This window comes from Akebia trifoliata, chromosome 4, assembly GCF_017979445.1.
Source record: "Akebia trifoliata isolate Shusen 1 chromosome 4, ASM1797944v1, whole genome shotgun sequence".
Lineage (NCBI taxonomy): Eukaryota > Viridiplantae > Streptophyta > Magnoliopsida > Ranunculales > Lardizabalaceae > Akebia > Akebia trifoliata.
In genome coordinates this window covers 11,716,314-11,735,905 of record NC_141378.1, presented here as the reverse complement: position 1 = coordinate 11,735,905, position 19,592 = coordinate 11,716,314, and the positions used below count along the sequence as shown (strand labels likewise).

The window sequence follows — 19,592 nt, the reverse complement described above, 5'->3', positions numbered from 1 at the left end:
TGTATAAGTGATTCAATGAGAAGTGATTTTGTAGAAGCACTACTGTTAAAAGATAATGCTCTCCCAAAGGAAGCTGTAGTGACCATGATCATAACATTATACAAAATAGCTAGTACAAAAATACAACACCTGTGCCCATACCCATATCCGAAATCCATAAACAATGGCTTAGGGAGCAAAGGCAGAAACTATGGGACTTCTTACAACATGCTTCCCATTAACTTCATACCAGCTGAGATTCCCATAATTTCCAATGTATTTACTTTGAGCATTAAAACCTGCTAAATTAATCTCAACTGTTACTGAAAACTCAGCTTTGTTGTACTTACATCCGAAGGACAGTGTCATGGGTTCCACAACAATCTTCATGCCCGTTGGAGCCCACACCACTGCACAATATACCGATTGAGAATCATCAACATTTGTCAACACCCTCTTAAAGGTGTAACTAGTCGTGTTGGTGTTGTTGAGGATGACGATGAACGATGGATAATTGAGGTCAAGATTAGCCTGATCACAAGTGTAATTTGATCTCCTACTAATTATCCTTATTTGCTTACTAGTGTAGTTCAGTCCACACAGGAAATTAACCGTAATCCTCCATTTCTGAATCATAAATAAGACCTGTGTCCATTGCCTTGTTAGGGTTTACATGCCCTCCTCCGAAATCAAGAGGGGTCGCCGATGTTCCTGTAGTCATGTCAAAAATCCCTCCATTTGTATTATCGATCAAATCTGCAGTGGTCATCATTGCAGATCGGATGGCAGCGGAACTCCAATCACGATGCGCTGCTTTTAGCAATGCAGCTATGCCTACAATATGAGGGGACGACATGGACGTACCCGAAAGTAGGGTATAATCAGTGAGCAAATAATTGTTCCCAATTGCGGCACTTTTTCTATTGGGAGCCCATGCTGCCAAGATTTCAACCCCAGGGGCTAATATGTCAGGCTTCAAAATCATCGGAGCTATAGAAGGTCCTCGTGAAGAGAAGAAGGCCACCTGAGGAGCTGGCTTATAGCCCAACACTGTTATCTGAAATTTGATATCCACACTTGGTGTTTGCTCCGCTTTTGTTATGTATTCCTCTACAACCTTTCTGTCAATCGGGCTAATGATCACAAATGGTTTAAAGAATATATTGCGATGCAAGAACTGTGTGGAATCAGTTGCGAAGATTGCTCCTACAGCACCTGTTCTATTTACTTCATCCAATTGTTGAGATATATTCGATTTCATACTGAGCTTGCAGAAAACAATCTTGTCAGACACATCTTTCGGGTTTAAAGAGTAGAAATCACTAATCTCTTCACTATTATTACCATATCCATAATAAAGGTGGACACCTGATACTAACAAGTTCTCAGGATAAACTGATCTTCCTTTAATGGTTGCAACATTCTCGCCGAGAGTCACATGAGCGACATAATTTCTATCGATAGTCCCTGCACCGACCTTCGTGATCCAAGGAGCACCATTAAGCACAGTGTAAGCATCAGGGCCACTATTTCCAGCAGAACAAGCCACAAAGATCCCTTTCTCCATGGCTGCAAATTCTCCCAATGCAATTGGGTTTTCATAAAAACTTGTTTCAGAAAATCCCAATGACAACGACATGAGATCCACGCCATCTTCTATGGCCTGATCCATGCCAGCTAATGTATCACTCGCCGCTGATCCATCAACAACATTGGAGAAAATTGATTTGTACATAGCATGGCGAGCAAGAGGTGCAACCCCAATTGCGGTACCCTTTGCGTATCCAAAGTAGTCAGCATCTGGCACTAGGCTCCCAGCTGCGGTGGACGAAGTGTGGGTGCCATGCCCAAAGAAATCTCTTGGTGAATCATAGTCATCGATGGCTGATACATTTTCGCCTAGGTTCTTTATCCCTTTACTGAAAGAACGAGCTCCGATTAGTTTTCGATTACAATTTGAGGAATTGAACTCAGTCCCGATCTCACAGGCACCTCGCCATCGTTCAGGCACTGCCGGCATACCATGATCATTGAAACTTTGGCTCTCAGGCCAGATTCCAGTGTCGATAATACCGATGATCGTGTCATCACCAAACACTGCAGCTCGCCACAATCCAGTATGTTTCTTTAGGCCTAGAAACTGTGGGGTGTGAGTGGTGTGGAGTTGACCAAATGTTTCTGGGTACGTGGCAATGTGACATGGCATTCGTTCCAGCTGATCGAGCTGAGACGGGGACAGCACGGCACTGAAGCGATCCGTCACATGGTTGTAGGTGTAGAGATGGGTTGGGGCAATGCCATCTGAAGCTGGTAGTGAAGAGAGTGTTGAGGTATACCTACTATGGTGGGTGGAGAATGGCGACGGCAATGCTGATTTGTCCATGTGGATGATGTACTTCCGACGTTGTTCCATGGTGGAAGATGATGTGGAGGTGTGAGAGAGAAGAGAGAGAGAGAGAGAGAGAGAGAAGGTTGATAATAGTAATGTGTTCCATGGTTAGGGACATGGAACATTAGTTGAACATTTGTGACTATTTATACAATAAAGACATCAACTAGTGTTTCAGGCTATCCATAAAACGAACATTTAAGATGGGAGAACAATTAGAGTTCCCAATAATTAGTTTTGGAGACAAAACTAAACAAATTTAATAAGGGTAAGGGTGGGTCCTTTACTTAGGTACTCAAGTGTCCTTTTGCCATTTGGTGTAGTTTTGGGCCAGTTGAAGTATGAATATTTCTACTTATCCAAAAAAAAGTATGAATATTTGCGTTCTCTTTGGTGGAACCATGCACCAAACAAAGCATCTTGATCTTTAAATTCTGGTATATAGATTTCAATATTTGAGGCCAGCAAGGAGGATGTTGTATCTTCTGGCATTTTATTTTGGATCATAGTTTTAAGGATTTTTCTAGCCTCAATCCATGGTTGCAGGCTCTCCATCAAATAGATGATTAAGATGAGTATTGGAAAAACAAATGTCACCAAGTGTTCAAGACTGATCTTTTAGGTATTAGTAAACTTTTTTCAAGTTTCAGTATGATGAAGAGCCTCAATCACTAGTATTTTCCTAGTTTAAAAACTTGAAAATTTGATTCGACTCTGATGTCCACTAATCATGACAATTTGGATTAGTCAAATAAAAATATATTAATTTTATAAATATATGAATATAATTTTTATTTTTGTATAACCAAAAAGCTCGATCAAGTTTTTTACCTGACTCAGTGCATTTTCAAGTCGACTCTACGATTCAAAAAATTGACTCGGTGAGTTGGTTCCATCTAGATTGGACCCGATTCATCTCAAAATCCAATCAAGTTCAATTGACTTGGCCAAGTTTCAATTCAACTCGATGAGTTAAGACTATGGTTTGGATCATGGTTTTAAAACTCGAAAACTTAACTACAATCCAATGTCCTCATAGTGGAGTTAATTACTCATACTAATCTTACTAAGGTCCTTGAGCTCATCTTGAGGCATCCAAAAACATATTCCAATGCTACAAAGTTGTATAGGACAAAATGTCATGAATTTCGAAAAAAAATTCAAAAAATAGTTATTTTCACCTTTGGAAGCTCAATATCCATCCATTTTCAAAACCTTGGATCAAGCCCCCAAAAAAAAAAAATTTGAATTTTTTTTTTTTTTTTGGGGTCTGATCGAGTTTTTCCATGAAATCTAAAGGGTTGTGATGTTGGATTAAGCCATTGGAGCTCAACGAGCTCTAGTAAAATTTAAGATCTTAGTTAGTAAGGAAAGTGTTTTGCTTTTAAAATAACTAAAATTTACTCTTTTGTTCTCCACAAATTATTAAATATTTTAGAACTCTTGATATTAAACATTTTAATAAGGTGTACTACAAGCCATGAATCCTTCATTGTTGCCATTTTCCGCTCTTAGACCTAAGACTCATTTCTTCACAATTTTTCTTACTACCTTCAAGATTAGACCATAGAAAATCCCCCTGCACTTTATATTATAAGGAATGTGTTTCAAAAGTCTGAAGCAAGGCATTCGACCTAGTAATGATATGGGCTACAGGAGAATTGCGCTACACTTTGTAATCAATACTTGCCTTTTGTCGATCTAGTATATATACAATTTGAGTAATGATTTTCTGACTCCCCCACGGGGCATACTCAAAATACTCTCCGAACATGGCATGTGCTACAACCCTAGATTTTATCCCTCGGGATACACATGCACATCTCCATAAAATCGATGCATGTGTATCCCGAGGCATATAATCTATGGTTCTAGCCCATACCACGACAGGAGAGTATTTTGAGTATGTCACATGGGGGAGTCAAATTATCACGACTCATACAATTTTATAATCACAAAGCCAATTATGTATAATTGATTCAAAGAGAAGTGATTTTGTAGAAGCAATATTATGGATGAAAATAATTTTCTCCCAAAGGAAGCTGTAATGACCATGGTCACAACATTATTCAAAATTAAAAATGTTTCAAAACCATCCACTACGAAAATACAACACCTAAACACCCATACCCATATCTGAAACTTATAAATAATGGCTTAGGGAGCAAAGGCAGAAACTATGGGACTTCTTACAACATGCTTCCCATGAACTTCATACCAGCTGAGATACCCATAGTTCCCTATGTAATTACTTCGAGTTTTAAAACCTGTTAAACTAACCTCAACTGTCAATGAAAACTCAGCTTTGCTGTACTTACTTCCGAAGGATAGTGTCATGGGCTCCACAACAATTTTCATGCCCGTTGGAGCCCACACCACTGCCCGATATACTGATTGAGAATCATCAACGTTTGTCAACACCCTCTTAAAGGTGTAACTAGTTGTGTTGGTGTTGTTGAGGATGACGATGAACGATGGATAATTCAGGTCAAGATTAGCCTGATCACAATTGTAATTCGATCTCCTAGTAATAACCCTTATTTGCTTACTAGTATAGTTCATCCCACATAAGAAATTGATGTAATCTTGTACCTCTATGTCATAAACAAGACCCGGGTCCATCGCCTTGGTAGGGTTTATATGCCCTGCTCCAAAATCAAGAGGGGTCCCAGGTGTTCCTATAGCCATGTCAATGATCCCTCCTTTGGTATTATCGATCAAATCAGCAGTGGTCATCATTGCGGATCGGATGGAAGCAGAACTCCAATCTCGGTGTGCTGCTTTCAGTAAAGCAGCAATGCCGACTGCATGGGGTGATGACATGGATGTACCTGACAATAGGGCATAATCAGTGAGCAAGATTCGATTCCCAATTCGTCCGCCTCCCCTATTAGGTACCCATGCAGCCAAGACATCTACTCCGGGAGCAAATATATCAGGCTTTAAAATCATTGGAGCTAAACCATTAGGTCCTCGTGATGAGAAATCAGCTACCATAGGAGCCGGTTTAGTACCCAACACTGTAATCTGAAACTTGATGTCCACTGTTGGTGGTTTCGCTGCCTTGTTTATGTAGTACTCCTCCACTATTTCACCTTCAATCGGGCTTATGGCCACAAAAGGCAAGAAGAAATTATAGCTAGCCAATAACCTTACCAAGTCAGTTGCGAAGATTGCTCCTTCAGCACCAGTTCTGTTTATTTCAAACATTTGTTGAAAAACATCCGAGTTGTTATTGAACTTGCAGAAAACAATCTTGTTAGACACTTCTTCTGGGCTGAGAGAGAAAGAATCACAATTCTCCTTGCTTGTGTTGCCATGTCCATAATAAAGGGGGACACCTGAGACCAACAAGTCCTCACGATATATTGACTTTCCTTCAATGGTTGCAATGCCTTCGCCGAGAGTCACATAAGCAACATAGTCTCTATCAATAGTCCCAGCACCGATGGTTGTGATCCAAGGAGCACCATTATCGATAGTATAAGCATCAGGGCCACTATTTCCAGCAGAACAAGCCACAAAGATCCCTTTTTCCATGGCTGCAAATGCTCCCAATGCAATTGGGTTGTCATAAAAACTTGTTCCCTGAAATCCCAATGACAACGACATAAGATCCACACCATCTTCTATGGCTTGATCCATACCAGCTAACGTGTCACTTGAAGCTGATTCAAAAGTGTCATTGAAGAAAATCACTTTGTACATGGCGAGCCGAGAAAGAGGTGCAACCCCAATTGCAGTACCTTTTGCGTATCCAAAGTAGTCAGCGTACGGCACTCGGCTTCCAGCTGCAGTTGATGAAGTGTGGCTCCCATGTCCAAAGAAGTCCCTTGGAGAATCATAGTCATTGGTCGATATGCTTAGTCCTATTTGCTTCCTCCCATTGCTAAGAGAACGGGCTCCGATAAGTTTACGATTACAATTTGAGGAATTGAACTCAGTCCCGATCTCACAAGCACCACGCCATCGTTCGGGCACTGGTGGCATATCATGATCATTGAAACTTTGGCTCTCGGGCCAGATTCCAGTGTCTAAAATACCAATGATCATGTCATCACCAAACTTTGCTTCAGGCCACAATCCCGTATGTTTGCTTAGGCCTAAAAACTTTGTGGTGTGGGTGGTGTGTAGCTGACCGAATGTTTCTGGGTAGGTGGCAATGTGAGATGGCATTTGTTCTAGCTGATCGAGCTGGGACGGGGACAGCACGGCACTGAAGCCATCCATCACATGGTTGTAGGTGTAGAGATGGGTTGGTGTAATGCCATCTGGTGCTGATAGTGAGGAGAGTGTTGAGGTGTACCAACTATGGTGGGTGGAGAATGGCGATGGCATTGCTGATTTGTCCATGTGGATGATGTATGTCCGACGCTGTTCCACGCTAGAAGATGATGTGGAGATGTAAAAGTGAAGGAAAAGAGAGCAGAGAAGCATTGTGGTGGTGATGTGTTCCATGGTTGGGAGAACATTGATTGAGGTTTATGCGAGTAATATCTATCTATATAAAGGAAGTCTTCCAAGGTAATAGGTTCAAAGAGATCGATAAAATCGATTAAAATGAGTTGTAATAATTAGTTTTTGGCGACAAAAACAAACAAGGGTTCTCTTCTTCAGTACTCCACGTGTCTTTCTACCATTTGTTGTTGTTTTTTTTTGGGCCCACTGATCTCTGAATATTTGCCTTCTCTGGGACATAGGTAGAAACTTGGAACTACACACCAAAAAGCATGTTGAGGCCGGCAATTTTCACAACTAAGACTGCAAGGAGGGATGTCATAGCTTCTGGTTTTTAGTTTTGAAACTTTGGATCATAATTTTAAAACTCAAAAACTCGGCCCGACCGTAATGTCCATGGCATAGTTTCAGAACATGCCAAGTCGACTCGCCTCGATTGGACTCGGTCCACCAAACATGATGGAACCGACTTATCGAGTCAACTTTGCAAATAATAAATTCATCAACTCGATCAAGTCAGCTCAAAATTGTGCAGATGATGAGTCGGGTAAAAACACCCACTAGGTTATTTGGTTATATAAAATATTAAAAAAAATTAAAATTAATATACTTGTGGCTTATCAGAGTTGGCTTAGTGGATATTCGAGTAGAGTCAAGTTCTTGAGTTTTAAAAATATGGTCTATGAAGTCAAGTCATGATGTTGAGTCGTGAATCGACTTGGATGAATCAGATAAAATATATTAACTTGTTAAATATTTAAAAAATAATTTTATTATTTTAAGTTCCTTATATTCGATGGCTTAGAACTTGCAAATAATTTCTCTCATCCTCCATTAATTTGGCAATTTAGGCCTGTGGAAGAAAAAAAAAAGATTTGACAACGAAAATTTCGATGCTTTGATCCGTCGAATACATGCTTTATTCATGTTATTACATGTTCACTAGTTAATTACCACAGTCGTACGTGAGACTGGGGCATCATATGGCTCGGTCTTGAGCTTCCGTTGTCAGCCCTTCCATGCGCTAACCCTGGCAAGAGTTGGCTCAGCGAAAAACCCGTATCGCTACTGACCGCTCTACTTCATCGATAGTAGTTCCGTACTATAAGGGCAAGGGGGGTCCTTTTTTTTTTTGTAACAGTACATTTTTCAGAATCCAATAGATAGAAGAATTGTTATTCGATATACCACAATAACTAATTCCATCTCATTCTCATCCATTCCGAAGCTGAACGAAGAAGAGAATGAACATTAGTGAAGTTGTGGCTGAAAGCAAAAGCATGCATGGGTTAATTAATGATGACCTCCCTAAGATAGATTCTTCCTTCTTTACAAGTGATGGCAATATCCAAGCTGAATGTTTCCAATTTTGGGCCGTCAGCTAGTGAAACGTCATAACCAGACTATTTCTAAAATCTAAATTCATTGGGCAAATGCCTCCTCAGAGGATGCTACATTGGAGAAGCAGTCCGATTTCTTAGGCCGTCTATCGATTTGTCGACCTTGAGGACAAGGTTGTGCCTATAGATGGTGGAATGAGAGTCCCAATCTATGTACAATCTCACATCATGCTATGTGTACAATTTTTTATTCTCCTTTACTTCAATTAGAATAAAATACATTTCCCTTTACTTTGAATTTTAATTTTATCTTTTGGTATCATGCTATTTCAGGACTTCTCTTTTGTTGAATGTTCATATAAAATACTGATCAAATGAGAATAGAAGATGGGATTATTGTTTGTATTCCATTGATTGTGCAAAAGGTATCAATATTTTTATTCCAAACTGTTTCAGTATCTTCTCATTATGCAATTTTTAATTTCTTTTAAAATTTTAAATTAGAGACCACCCCAATCAAGTACCCCAAAATCCCAAACCTAATAACTCAAGCCTTTTAGTATAACCCACTGCATTCCCACTAGTGGAACTACTTGTCCTGGCCAAGATTACCTATGTTTAGCTTAAATTGGTTTACTTTTGATGGGTAAAAGATAAATAAATAAAAGACTAGTCAAAGTCAAAATTATTGAATTTAGCAAAATCATGGATTGAAGTATAAAATCAACAAGAACACAAAAAAACAATCATACAAAACACAAGATATACATGGTTCTGTCAGAATTGACCTACGTCAGCTCGACATGTGTCTGTCCGCGACATAATCCAAAGTCACCAATGAGGAATAGAAGGCATAACTCAACATAAACCCACGTTGAGATTATATCTAAGACCCAAAAAAGACAATGTCCAATGATTAGATCCCATAGTTGAGCCCATTTTAAAGCCCAATAGTGGTCTTTTGATTATTTTTCATTTTAGGGTTATTTCATCTGTTGGGATGGTGATCCAAAATCATTCTTCTCTTGAGGGCTTATTTGTCCTAATTATTTGAGGAGGAATTCTGATCTCTTGTTCTCTCTCTCTCTCTCTCTGGGGTTATAATATAGGCTATCAAACGGAATCGGAGTGCTGACAATTTTCCAAGTCCGAGCCCGACCATAAACATGAATCCGGCCTAGCCCAACCCAATAAGAAAATAGATCTAGCCTATCTAGTAACACTAGCCAAACCCATTTCACAATGGATCAGACCAAGCTAAACCCAATCCACATTGATCTAGGCTATAGCCCAGTCCAAGGACAGACCTAGTTGTACCAAGATTTGCGGTGGAAAGTTGGATCTGAAAGGTGAAACTCATGTAAAAGACAAAGTTCGTAGACTTTAAAGTTGAACATCACCGACAGTGAGACTGGTAGAAGCATTGAACACCCATCAATGCAGGACAGGACCGAACAACATCTTTCATTTCTCTTCTCATCTTTTTCTCAAACCTTCCCTCACATTCATTTTTAAGTAGGGGTGTCCCTCGGCACCCATTTAACCAAATCCAAATCCGAACCGAACCGCAATCGAAATGGAACGGAAAACCCCAGTTCCGGTTCCTTTTATTGGAACCAATCAGAGCTGGGTCTAAAATGGAATTGAACCATAGAAATTGAAATCGTTAGGTTCTATCCCAATGGGTACTCAGTACCAATTATTTTTATACCATAGAAGATTTGAGGTATTCTTTTATTTCTAAACTAATGCATGTTATATAAAGTTGTTCTATTTTTCATATAAACTATTGATTGAAGTCTAAAATAAACTATCTATTCTAAAAAAATCATAATTTTTAAAGAACATAATTTTTTTTTTTTTAAATATATCATTAAATTATATCTTTAGTACAAAAAAGGAGTCCTGATAATCTGACTACCCCACATGGCATATTCAATAGACTACTTGACGTGACGAGTTTGGAAACCGTAGATCTGTGCTCTTCGAGATACATAGTTCCCTCAAGATACACTTTTTTATGGGAAAGGGAAGTTGTGTATCCCGAGGAGTGCAGATCTACGGTTTCAAATTTGTCACGTCAGGGTAATTGATTGAGTTTGCCACGTGGGGTCGTCAGATTATCACGATTCATAAAAAAAATTATAACTAAGGCCCTGCTTGATACACTGCAAATATTTTACAATAAATGATTTACTATTGCTTGTAACCATTGAGAAATCTCTTGCAAATCTTTTTTTGTGATTGGTTGATCTTTACAATAAAAATTGTCATTGTGATTTTGATATTGATTTGCGGTATTGCAAATCATTTGCTGAAATTTCTTAAAAATATAGGTGATCCATGCAATTTTTTCTACAATGCAAATCATATGCATCATGTAACCAAGCGCCAGTAAAATGGATTTCAAAAAATTATTTGCATTTGCAAATGATTTGCAGCATAACAAGCAAGGCTTAAGTTTATATTAATTTTTCAAAAAAAAAAAATTATAATGATTTGAAATACTTTTTTTCTAGTACGAAACTTGAGGGTTGGAACTGAGGGGTATCCATGTTATTTAATAATTCTAGTTCCAATTCCATTTATTTTGGAGTTGAAATTGGAACCGACAAGAATCAAGATCAGAAGAAAATAAAAATAAATAAAAATAAAAATAAAAAATTATAATGATTATGATTTTAAGTGCCTTGGAATCAAATCGAAAACGACCCATTGACACCATTAACTACTTGCTAATAAGACATGATAATCTCTCCCTCAAACACCTGATATCATCTTTTTTTCTCCAAGTTTTTCTTTTCAAACCTCAATCCCCAAATTAACTTCTTAACCTCTTTATCCCTGCTCTCATCTTTTCTCAAACCAGTTCTCACATTCATTTTAAGAGAACTACTGACTCCCAAAATTTTCTTATTGTTCTTATTAGTAACACATAACAGTCTCTCTCTCTCTCTCTCTCGGAGACAAGATGGTAATTCTGGTTGTGACATTGTGTATCAATTGGTTTTAAGGGCAAAAGATTCGAAGGTGAATACTTGGATTAAACGAATTGGTTGCAAGAACGATTCTTCATAGATGGATCCCCGAAAAGAGAGTTACAATCGATTTGTAGTGGATTTTCATTGAGTTTTGATGTAAGATGTTTTTGAATTTCACAATCACCAGCAAAGAGACTCTCATGAAGAAATATTTGAAACCAACTTATCGATAAATCGATCAAATGTCAGCAGGGAAAATTAGAAGCTAAGATCTATTCATTCCTGAAGGAGTGAAAATCCAAGAGAAATTTGTAGAATTTCCTGATGCCAAGTATAACACAGGACTAAAGAAAAAAAGGGTTTTGAAATTGATAAACTCCATAAACCCATTATTGAGTGGGTCTCTCTTTTCCTCCCTTTTATCTTAAAATGGTGCACCTTTTGGTATTTCTTCTTGTATTAAAAACCAGAAAAAGGCAATAAAAGAAGGAAAGGGAAAAGCTGTGGTCATAAAAGTCAAAATGAGACATTCTGTTGCCGCACCCACTAACTTTTACTAAGAGCACCCCAACTCATGTGACATCATAGAAGAATGGGTAGGGCACTCCCACACCATAGCCAAATTCTCACCAAAAATCAGCCCATTCGGAAACTTCTTACCCAGTAACCCCATCAAAAGTGGTGTTGAGAAACCTAATTCAACCACAGAGTATGTAAAAATAAAAGAAACACATTACCCTAAAATCTACTTAATCAGATTTGCTTCCCCCACACACATAAACCTAGTAGAACACAAACTCATAGCCTCCAACATCAACCACCTTTCAAGAAATATAAGAAAAAACAGAGTAACTATCACATCTAAAGAGGAAAAAATGCACTATAAAAAATGCATTAAGAAAAACTAATTCAACTACAAAAGTTATAAAAATAAAAGGAGTCAACTACATTTAAATCCATATAAACGCATGTGGTTCCCTACGCAGAGCCCAATAATGACATTAAATCCTTAAAAACACATCTCAATCCTCACTACCTACATACCCCATTCATCAAATCTCTCCCCCACCCCCACTTAACAAATTATAATCCATAGTAGAACATAAACCCATATCCTCCAATACCAACAAACACTACAAGCTTTCAAGAAATACAAGTAAAAACTGAGTAAATGTCACATCTAAAGAGGAAAATATGCACTAGAACCACATTCATGGAGACAAACATTAACACTCTGTTTGGATTGAGAGAAGCGGAGGGAAGAGAAACTCATTAAGAGAAGGGAAGAGAAGAGAAGAGAAGACTAGTTTCTCCTCACCTTGTTTGGATTGAAAAAGAAGAGAAGAGAAATAAACAAGTTTCTCCTGTTTGGTTAGGATTCATAAGAGAAGAGAAGAGAAATTATTCTTATCAAATGACTATTATACCCTTCATAGTCTAAAGAATAAAGTTCTATTTATACAATGATACAAAATATAAACACCTAAATTCATTTGTAAATAACATGATAAATATTCATTTTCCAACCAAATTCCATACCAAGAAATTATTTTTTAATCCAAATGACTATTCTACCCTTCATAGTCTAAAGAACAAAATTCTACTTGTACAATGATACAAAATATAGACACCTAAATTTATTTATAAAGAACATGATAAATATTCATCTTCCAACCAAATATCATATAAGAAATTATTTTTAGTCGAAATGACTATTATACCCTTCATAGTCTACAAATAACCATTACACTTAAATTAATAGCAACTTTCTTTATTAACAGAAAATTACTTAAGGGACCCACGTAAAAGGATTTCTTTCTACATAGTCCATAAGTTTTGCGTGTTAGCTTGATAGGACATTTAGTAAACTTTTTTCTTTCTTAACAGTCTCTTATACTGTTGAATTCATAATTTTTACTATTGAACTTGATGGTTTGTTATTTAGTATCGAGTTCGCATTTTACTGTTGAACTCACTACTATTTATTGATGAATTCACTTTTTATTTACTATCGAACTCAACGCTTTTTTAATAACTATCAAATACACCGTTTTTTCAAATAAAAAATTGTGAACTCAACACTGATAAAACCCACCCATTTCCAATTTTTGAGTTTTTTCGACTAAAATAAATGGAAATATCGACTTAAAACTTGAGATAACGATTTATTTAAATGATTTCCACCCAAAAAAAGAACCATTATTGATCCATTTTCATTCAAAAACTAAGAAAAAAAAAGATTTAAAAAATCATAATTTTTTACATACATCTACAAAATGGTTGAGAAACACCCTTGAAAATGACTTCTTCTTTCTTAAATCCTTCTTGACTGAATGAAGTCTCCGAAACTCAATTGAGATGTCAAAAATCCTATTTTTAGATGAAAACGATGAATTCGAACGGTTAAGGCATTCAATCGTGATGTCATGATATAAAAATTACAGCAAATGATTTTATTAAACATGCCTCATAAAACTCTATATTGAAGAATGTTTGATAAATTACATCTCTATTACATAAAGAATTTTGGGGAGGGCACTCTAACCACTCTCATCCCCACAAAAAAATAAAAAATAAAATAATCATACACTCAACAAGCTGAGTCTATAAAATAAAAATAAAAATCCATATCCGATTACAATAATGAACTCTATACCAAGACTATAAGACTAACGTTTGTTTACTGAGCTGGATGAAATTTTATCTTACAATCAAATAACTCAACTCCCATTTCTATTTCAGACAATCTTTGCATTTTCAAAAGTACGAAATCCATCCTTTCAATGAATCCTCACGTTTGCTAAACAGAATGGTAATCCACAATTTGAGTTTCACCCAATATCATGGGCAACTGTTAGAACTAAATTGCTTTTGATGCACTATTCTTGTTGCATGATGTCAAAACTGGGAGTGCTGTATATTCTGTCACCAAGGAAAAAAAAAAGTAGCATCAACCAAATGGGCTCGAGAAATTCTTTAAGAAAGTGGTCACAAAAGCATGAGCAAACCAACAGACCTTGTTAATATGTCACCTTTGTCGGCATATTGTCATGCCATCTCCAATGGGTAACTAAATTTTTTCCCAAGTTTTACGATTAGAACTTGTTGATGAAAACAAAGTGAAGAACTCAACAGAAAAGTATATATACCCACCATACTAATGCTAACACGTGTGACCTCCATTATACTTTTATTGAAATTTCTTATGCTGATAATCTTTGGGTCATTTACCTACTCAACAAAATACTACTGCATAAAACTTAGTTTCACAATAGGTAAAGTTTCAAGATTATATATTGGTGTACCATTGGATCACCAACTTTCCCATGCCAGAGAATATTATCCATCACAATTACACCCCCAACCCTTACCTACAAAAGGATATCAAAATGACACATCAGATTAAGCAATCTGGATCAAATAGTATAATTCTATAACTGAATGTCGAAACCATAAATTCTATTTTTACCATTTATAACAGCAACTCATAATATTCATGATACATTTTCTTCTCAGCATCAACAAATGTAAAATCATAGCTGCATAAAGAAGACATTAATGGAAAAAATTATTGAATTAAAATCAAAACTTCCAAACAGCATGATATATTACACACATTAGCAAGAATAGGAGTGGAAATAACAACCAATTTACTAGTTTATTAACTCTATAACCTAAACCGGCACCCTTGAACCTATGATTTACTCTAAAAAAAGTCCTAAACACTTAAATTAATCACTCCAAATAGAAACCCAACTATACCATCTCAGAAGCCCTATATAATAGATGATAGCTTATCCTTATAAGAAGATTAAAAAACTTAACCAATACATGAACCCATCATCATCAATGCCTCATACCCAAAATTTGGGGCAGGATACAACATGAATAGAAAGCTGCTTATGCAGCAACATGCCAATTTTCTTTTTTTTTTTAGTATGAGGACAGCATTGAGAAATAGAAAACCCATTTTACATACAACATGAAACAAAGCAGAATTGAAGAAATATGAACAATAAGACAATTTTAACAAATTTGCTACTCAGATGCCAAACCAAGCAAAATAGAATTAATAAATCAAACTGAAATCTTTTATAAAAACTGAAAGCTATATATATAAACCCAAATTTATACATCAAAGAACAATATGATTCATAATTTGCATTACAGACCTACACAAAAGAGAAAAAAATATATATGTGAAGACTTTATATTTTCCAAATAGAAAATTTTAATTGGCAACAGCAACATAAAATTCACAATTTGCAGCATTTGTTATTTGTATAAAAGGGAACAAAACATAAACTGGAAAGTGCTTCAACAGAATCAGTGGTGTGTACTTTAGAAAAATCCATGCAGTTTCTCTAATCATTGTTGTAAATGCCATAAAAAAATTTCAAAACAGAGTAGAACGAGGTAACTAGCAGTCAATGGTTCTTTGAGAAAAAATAAACTTAAATTATATGATGAGGAATGTAAAACCAACAATCTCATTTAACTGTTCTGTTCACCTTCCCAAAACTAGTTTAATGTTCATAATAAAAGACAAAGAGTATAAAAATTTACCCTCCCCAGGTGAAGATTTCCTTGTCGTGACATACAAAACTTTCGTGGGCATCCTTACAGACCCTTCACAGTCAGTTTTTTATTCTTTGCACCATTCACAATATCTGCAGACTGTTAACATGCCAACAAGGAACATTATTTAAGTGACGCCCTCTATAAAGAGAATCAAAATAATGGTAAAACAAAGAAACCCTGGATAACCTTTTTCAAGATTCTTTACATTTTTGGATGAAAGGGTAATCCGAATACAATGCTCTTGCTCCGCTGGTTCTTCTAGACCAGGCTTCACAGGTTCCATCATACCCAACACCATTGTCTCGAATTCAAATTATCTACTCCAAAGATTTTAAAAAAAAATCAAATCTAATTTTAAAGAAAATAATAATAACAAAATTGAATGAAATATAGATGGAAGTGAATTACAACAATGATTATAGCATGAACTGAGTTAAGATTCAATTTTAACATTTAAAAAAAAAATCACTTAGAACTACAACCCAATAAGAGATATTTGAATATTTTTTTTGTGATCAAAACTTCAATCACATAAAAATTCTCAATTACAGGAAACCATAACCATGGATGATTTCAAAACTTATATGGTATAGTTAATATCAAAAACAAATGAAACCCTAGGATACCAACCAATGTGATAAAAACTAGGAAGAAGATGCAGAAAATTAACTCCCACATCTAGGGGGAAACCTTCAATTCATTAAATCATAGACTGATTGTTCTTGTTACCTCCAGACATGGATGACTTCCTACTTATATAGACTTCTTAATAAGCGAAAAACAGCAACTAACAGAAATAGAAACTAAACCCAAAAACAGAAGCAATTAAACAAAACAAACTAGAAATTGAATCCTAAATAGAACTAAAACAGAAACTCCATATTTTATTCCATCCCACTCCTTGGGCACATATCACAATAATAATAAAAAACTCATCTTCGAAGCTAGATTCAAGTAAAATCGAAACAGTGAAAAATTCCCATTAAAGTTCGACTATGTTGCTCATATGCTAAGTTCTAGTTCAAATGTTGGGGTCGGAAACATGAATCATTTCCTTGTTCAACTCCATCTAGAACTATATCTTCAAATCTTTCCTTATAAATTAGAGTTGCAAATGCTCAAACATATCATACCCATCTCATGAACTCGTGTGTCCATGTAAGTAAATCACCTAAAATAGTGATTTTTTAATATATTTATTTATTTATTTATTATCCTTCTTTGATTTTTCACAGTTCTCAGAGCTACAGAAGGCATCAAATATTAATACCCAATCTAAAAAATTCTTAATTTCTGAATTTGAATCATACCCAAATCAGGTTTAAGAACCTAATGACAAGAGAGAGAGAGAGAGAGAGAGAGAGAGAGAACCAAAAATGAAAAATATAAAAATAAAAATAAAAAAATTGAGAAGGTAGTAGCTTACCACCAACACCGGAAACAAAGAGGTAAAGGAGAGAGCTTCTTACCTTGACGATTTCTTCCACTAAACCCTACATCAAATCTGAGTTGAACAAAATTTCTAGGGTTCATGGAACCAAATGAGAAACACCAGAAGAATGAGAGAGAGAGAGAGAGTGATAATACCTCGGGTCGGCTCCGAGTCGAGGTCGTCTCCTTCGCTTCACATCTCTAGGGTTTCTGAAATCGGCCTAAATTTGTTTGCTTAGTTGGTGTGTTAGTAACAATAGCTGGTCTGTCAATATTACTTAACTTTGGAAATTTGGAGAATAAGGAGGACAAAATTGGAATGTAAAAATTCGATCTCTTCCCTTCCCTCCTCGTCTCTCCACTTTTGGAGGGAACAAAATTCGGTACTTTTTCCCTTCCTTTCCCTCCGTTTTTCTTCTCTTCCCTCCTTACTTAACAATCCAAACAGGAGAAAGGAAGAGAAAATAGCATATTTTCTCTTCCCTTCCCTCCCTTTCCCTCAATCCAAACACAGTGTAAGAGAACTAATTCACCACAAAAGATATAAAAATAAAAGAAACCCATTACATTTAAATTCATATAAACACATTTTCTTCCCTACACAGCCTAAAGATAACATCAAATCCTTAAAAACCCCAACTCAATCCTCACCACTACACACCCATTCATCAAAACCTGATCAGATCTTCAATAAACCTTCAAACCAACACCATTCCCTCCTGAACAAATTATAACCCATAGTATAAGAACACAAACCCATATCCTCCAATATCAACAAGCACTAAAAACTTCCAATAAATATCAGAAAAAACTGAGTAGCTTTCACATCTAAAGAGGAAAAGATGCTCTATAATCAAATCCATGGAGACAAACATTGAGAAAACTAATTCAACTACAAAATATATTGAAATAAAGGGAACCCGTTACATTTAAATCCATATAAACACATTTTCTTCCCTACACATATCATAATAATAACATCAAATTCTTAAAAACTCAACCCTCACTACCTCTACATATCCATTCATCAAAACCTCATCAGATCTTCAATCTTCTAAACAACCACATTCCCTCCTTACCAAATAAGGACCCATGGTGGAAGAACACAAGACTAACTCATCCTCCAACATCAACAAACAATACAAACTTTCAAGAAATATAATAAGAAACAGAGTAACTTTCACATCTAAAGAGGAAAAGATGCACTATAACCAAATTCATGCATCTAAATCCATATAAACACATTTTCTTCCTTACATATAGCATAATGATAACATCAAATCCTTAAAAACCCAACTCAATCCTCACTACCTACATACCCATTCATCAAAACCTCATCAGATCTTCGAACCAACCTCATTCCCCCTCAACAAACCATAACCCATAGTAGAACAACACAATCTCGTATCTTCCAACATCAACAAACATTACAAACTTTGGAGAAATATATGGGAAAAAAAAAAACTCAGTAATTTTCACATCTAAAAAGGAAGAGGCACTAGGATCAAATTCACGGAAATTTTTTTGAGAAAACTAACTAAACTACAAAAGATTAAAAAAAATAAAAGAACCTCATTACATTTAAATCCATATAAATACATGTGGTTCCCTACACAAAGCCTACGAATGATAACATCAAATCCTTACAAACTCAACTCAATCCTCACTACCTATATACCCATTCATCAAAACCTCATCATATCTTCAGTAAACCTCCAAACCAAACCCATTCCCCACTTAACAAATAATAACCCATAGTAGTAGAAGAACACAGACCCATTTATCATAAAGACCAAGAGAAGATAAACCAAGTGAATCTATCTCCTACAACGAGTGATTCTTGAACACCCTCTTGTGTAAGGGCGAACAGGGCCTCTGGCTAGGTTACAATTGTGGGTGTAGTAAGATCTTCCTGAGCGAGGTGGGCATGGAACCCTGTTTGCAGCAAGAGCACCATATGAGATATAATAGTGAACCCTTCTCCAAAACAGAGATCTTCGACCGATCCCACCATCTTCTTCGTCTTCATCTTCATCAAATCCTTCATAGAGAGACATTGCTGAAGGCCATTCAAGTGTGTCACTCATGAGTTGTAAACTTTTTTGTTCGAATTGAGCTCGTACACTTGGAGAGAAAATGAGGGAAATGAGACAGACACAGAAGAGGAGAAGCTTTGAGAACGCCATTGAAAGTCTTGGTTCAAGAGACTGAGGGAGAGAGGAGTAATGGATGAGAGGGAGAGGGAACAGAGCCTCACATGCAACTAGAGAGAGGTGTTTGCTTGGTTGGATACAGCTGTGTCCTTCTGCTTTAATAAACACGGCTTCGGGTATCGTGCTCTGCTACATTTCCGCCTAATTATGTCTGAAAATTTGTACAGGTTCTGTGAGGAAACTAAGTTGTTGATCGGTAATACGTGTTCCTCGTGTTCTG

At 36.4% G+C, this 19,592-nt stretch overlaps 1 protein-coding gene, 1 long non-coding RNA gene and 2 pseudogenes across 2 annotated transcripts; all 4 read right to left on the bottom strand.

The window, feature by feature from the left end:
• Positions 1–168: 168 nt before the first annotated feature.
• LOC147403795 (subtilisin-like protease SBT3 pseudogene) lies at positions 169–2,392 on the bottom strand (annotated as a pseudogene).
• A 2,133-nt stretch (positions 2,393–4,525) lies between these two features.
• LOC147403794 (subtilisin-like protease SBT3 pseudogene) lies at positions 4,526–6,826 on the bottom strand (annotated as a pseudogene).
• Positions 6,827–13,598: 6,772 nt separating this feature from the next.
• On the bottom strand, positions 13,599–17,330 carry LOC147403793 (uncharacterized). Its single transcript, XR_015177600.1, has 4 exons — positions 17,198–17,330; positions 15,714–15,824; positions 14,617–14,686; positions 13,599–14,518 (listed from the first exon to the last, which is right to left on the bottom strand). It is a non-coding gene; the product is annotated as an uncharacterized LOC147403793 (long non-coding RNA).
• Positions 17,331–18,711: 1,381 nt separating this feature from the next.
• RALFL34 (ralf-like 34) lies at positions 18,712–19,487 on the bottom strand. The gene has a single exon (XM_086439528.1). The coding sequence runs from the start codon at positions 19,343–19,345 to the stop codon at positions 18,977–18,979; it is 369 nt and encodes a 122-aa protein (XP_086295654.1). The 5' UTR covers positions 19,346–19,487; the 3' UTR covers positions 18,712–18,976.
• Positions 19,488–19,592: the final 105 nt, after the last annotated feature.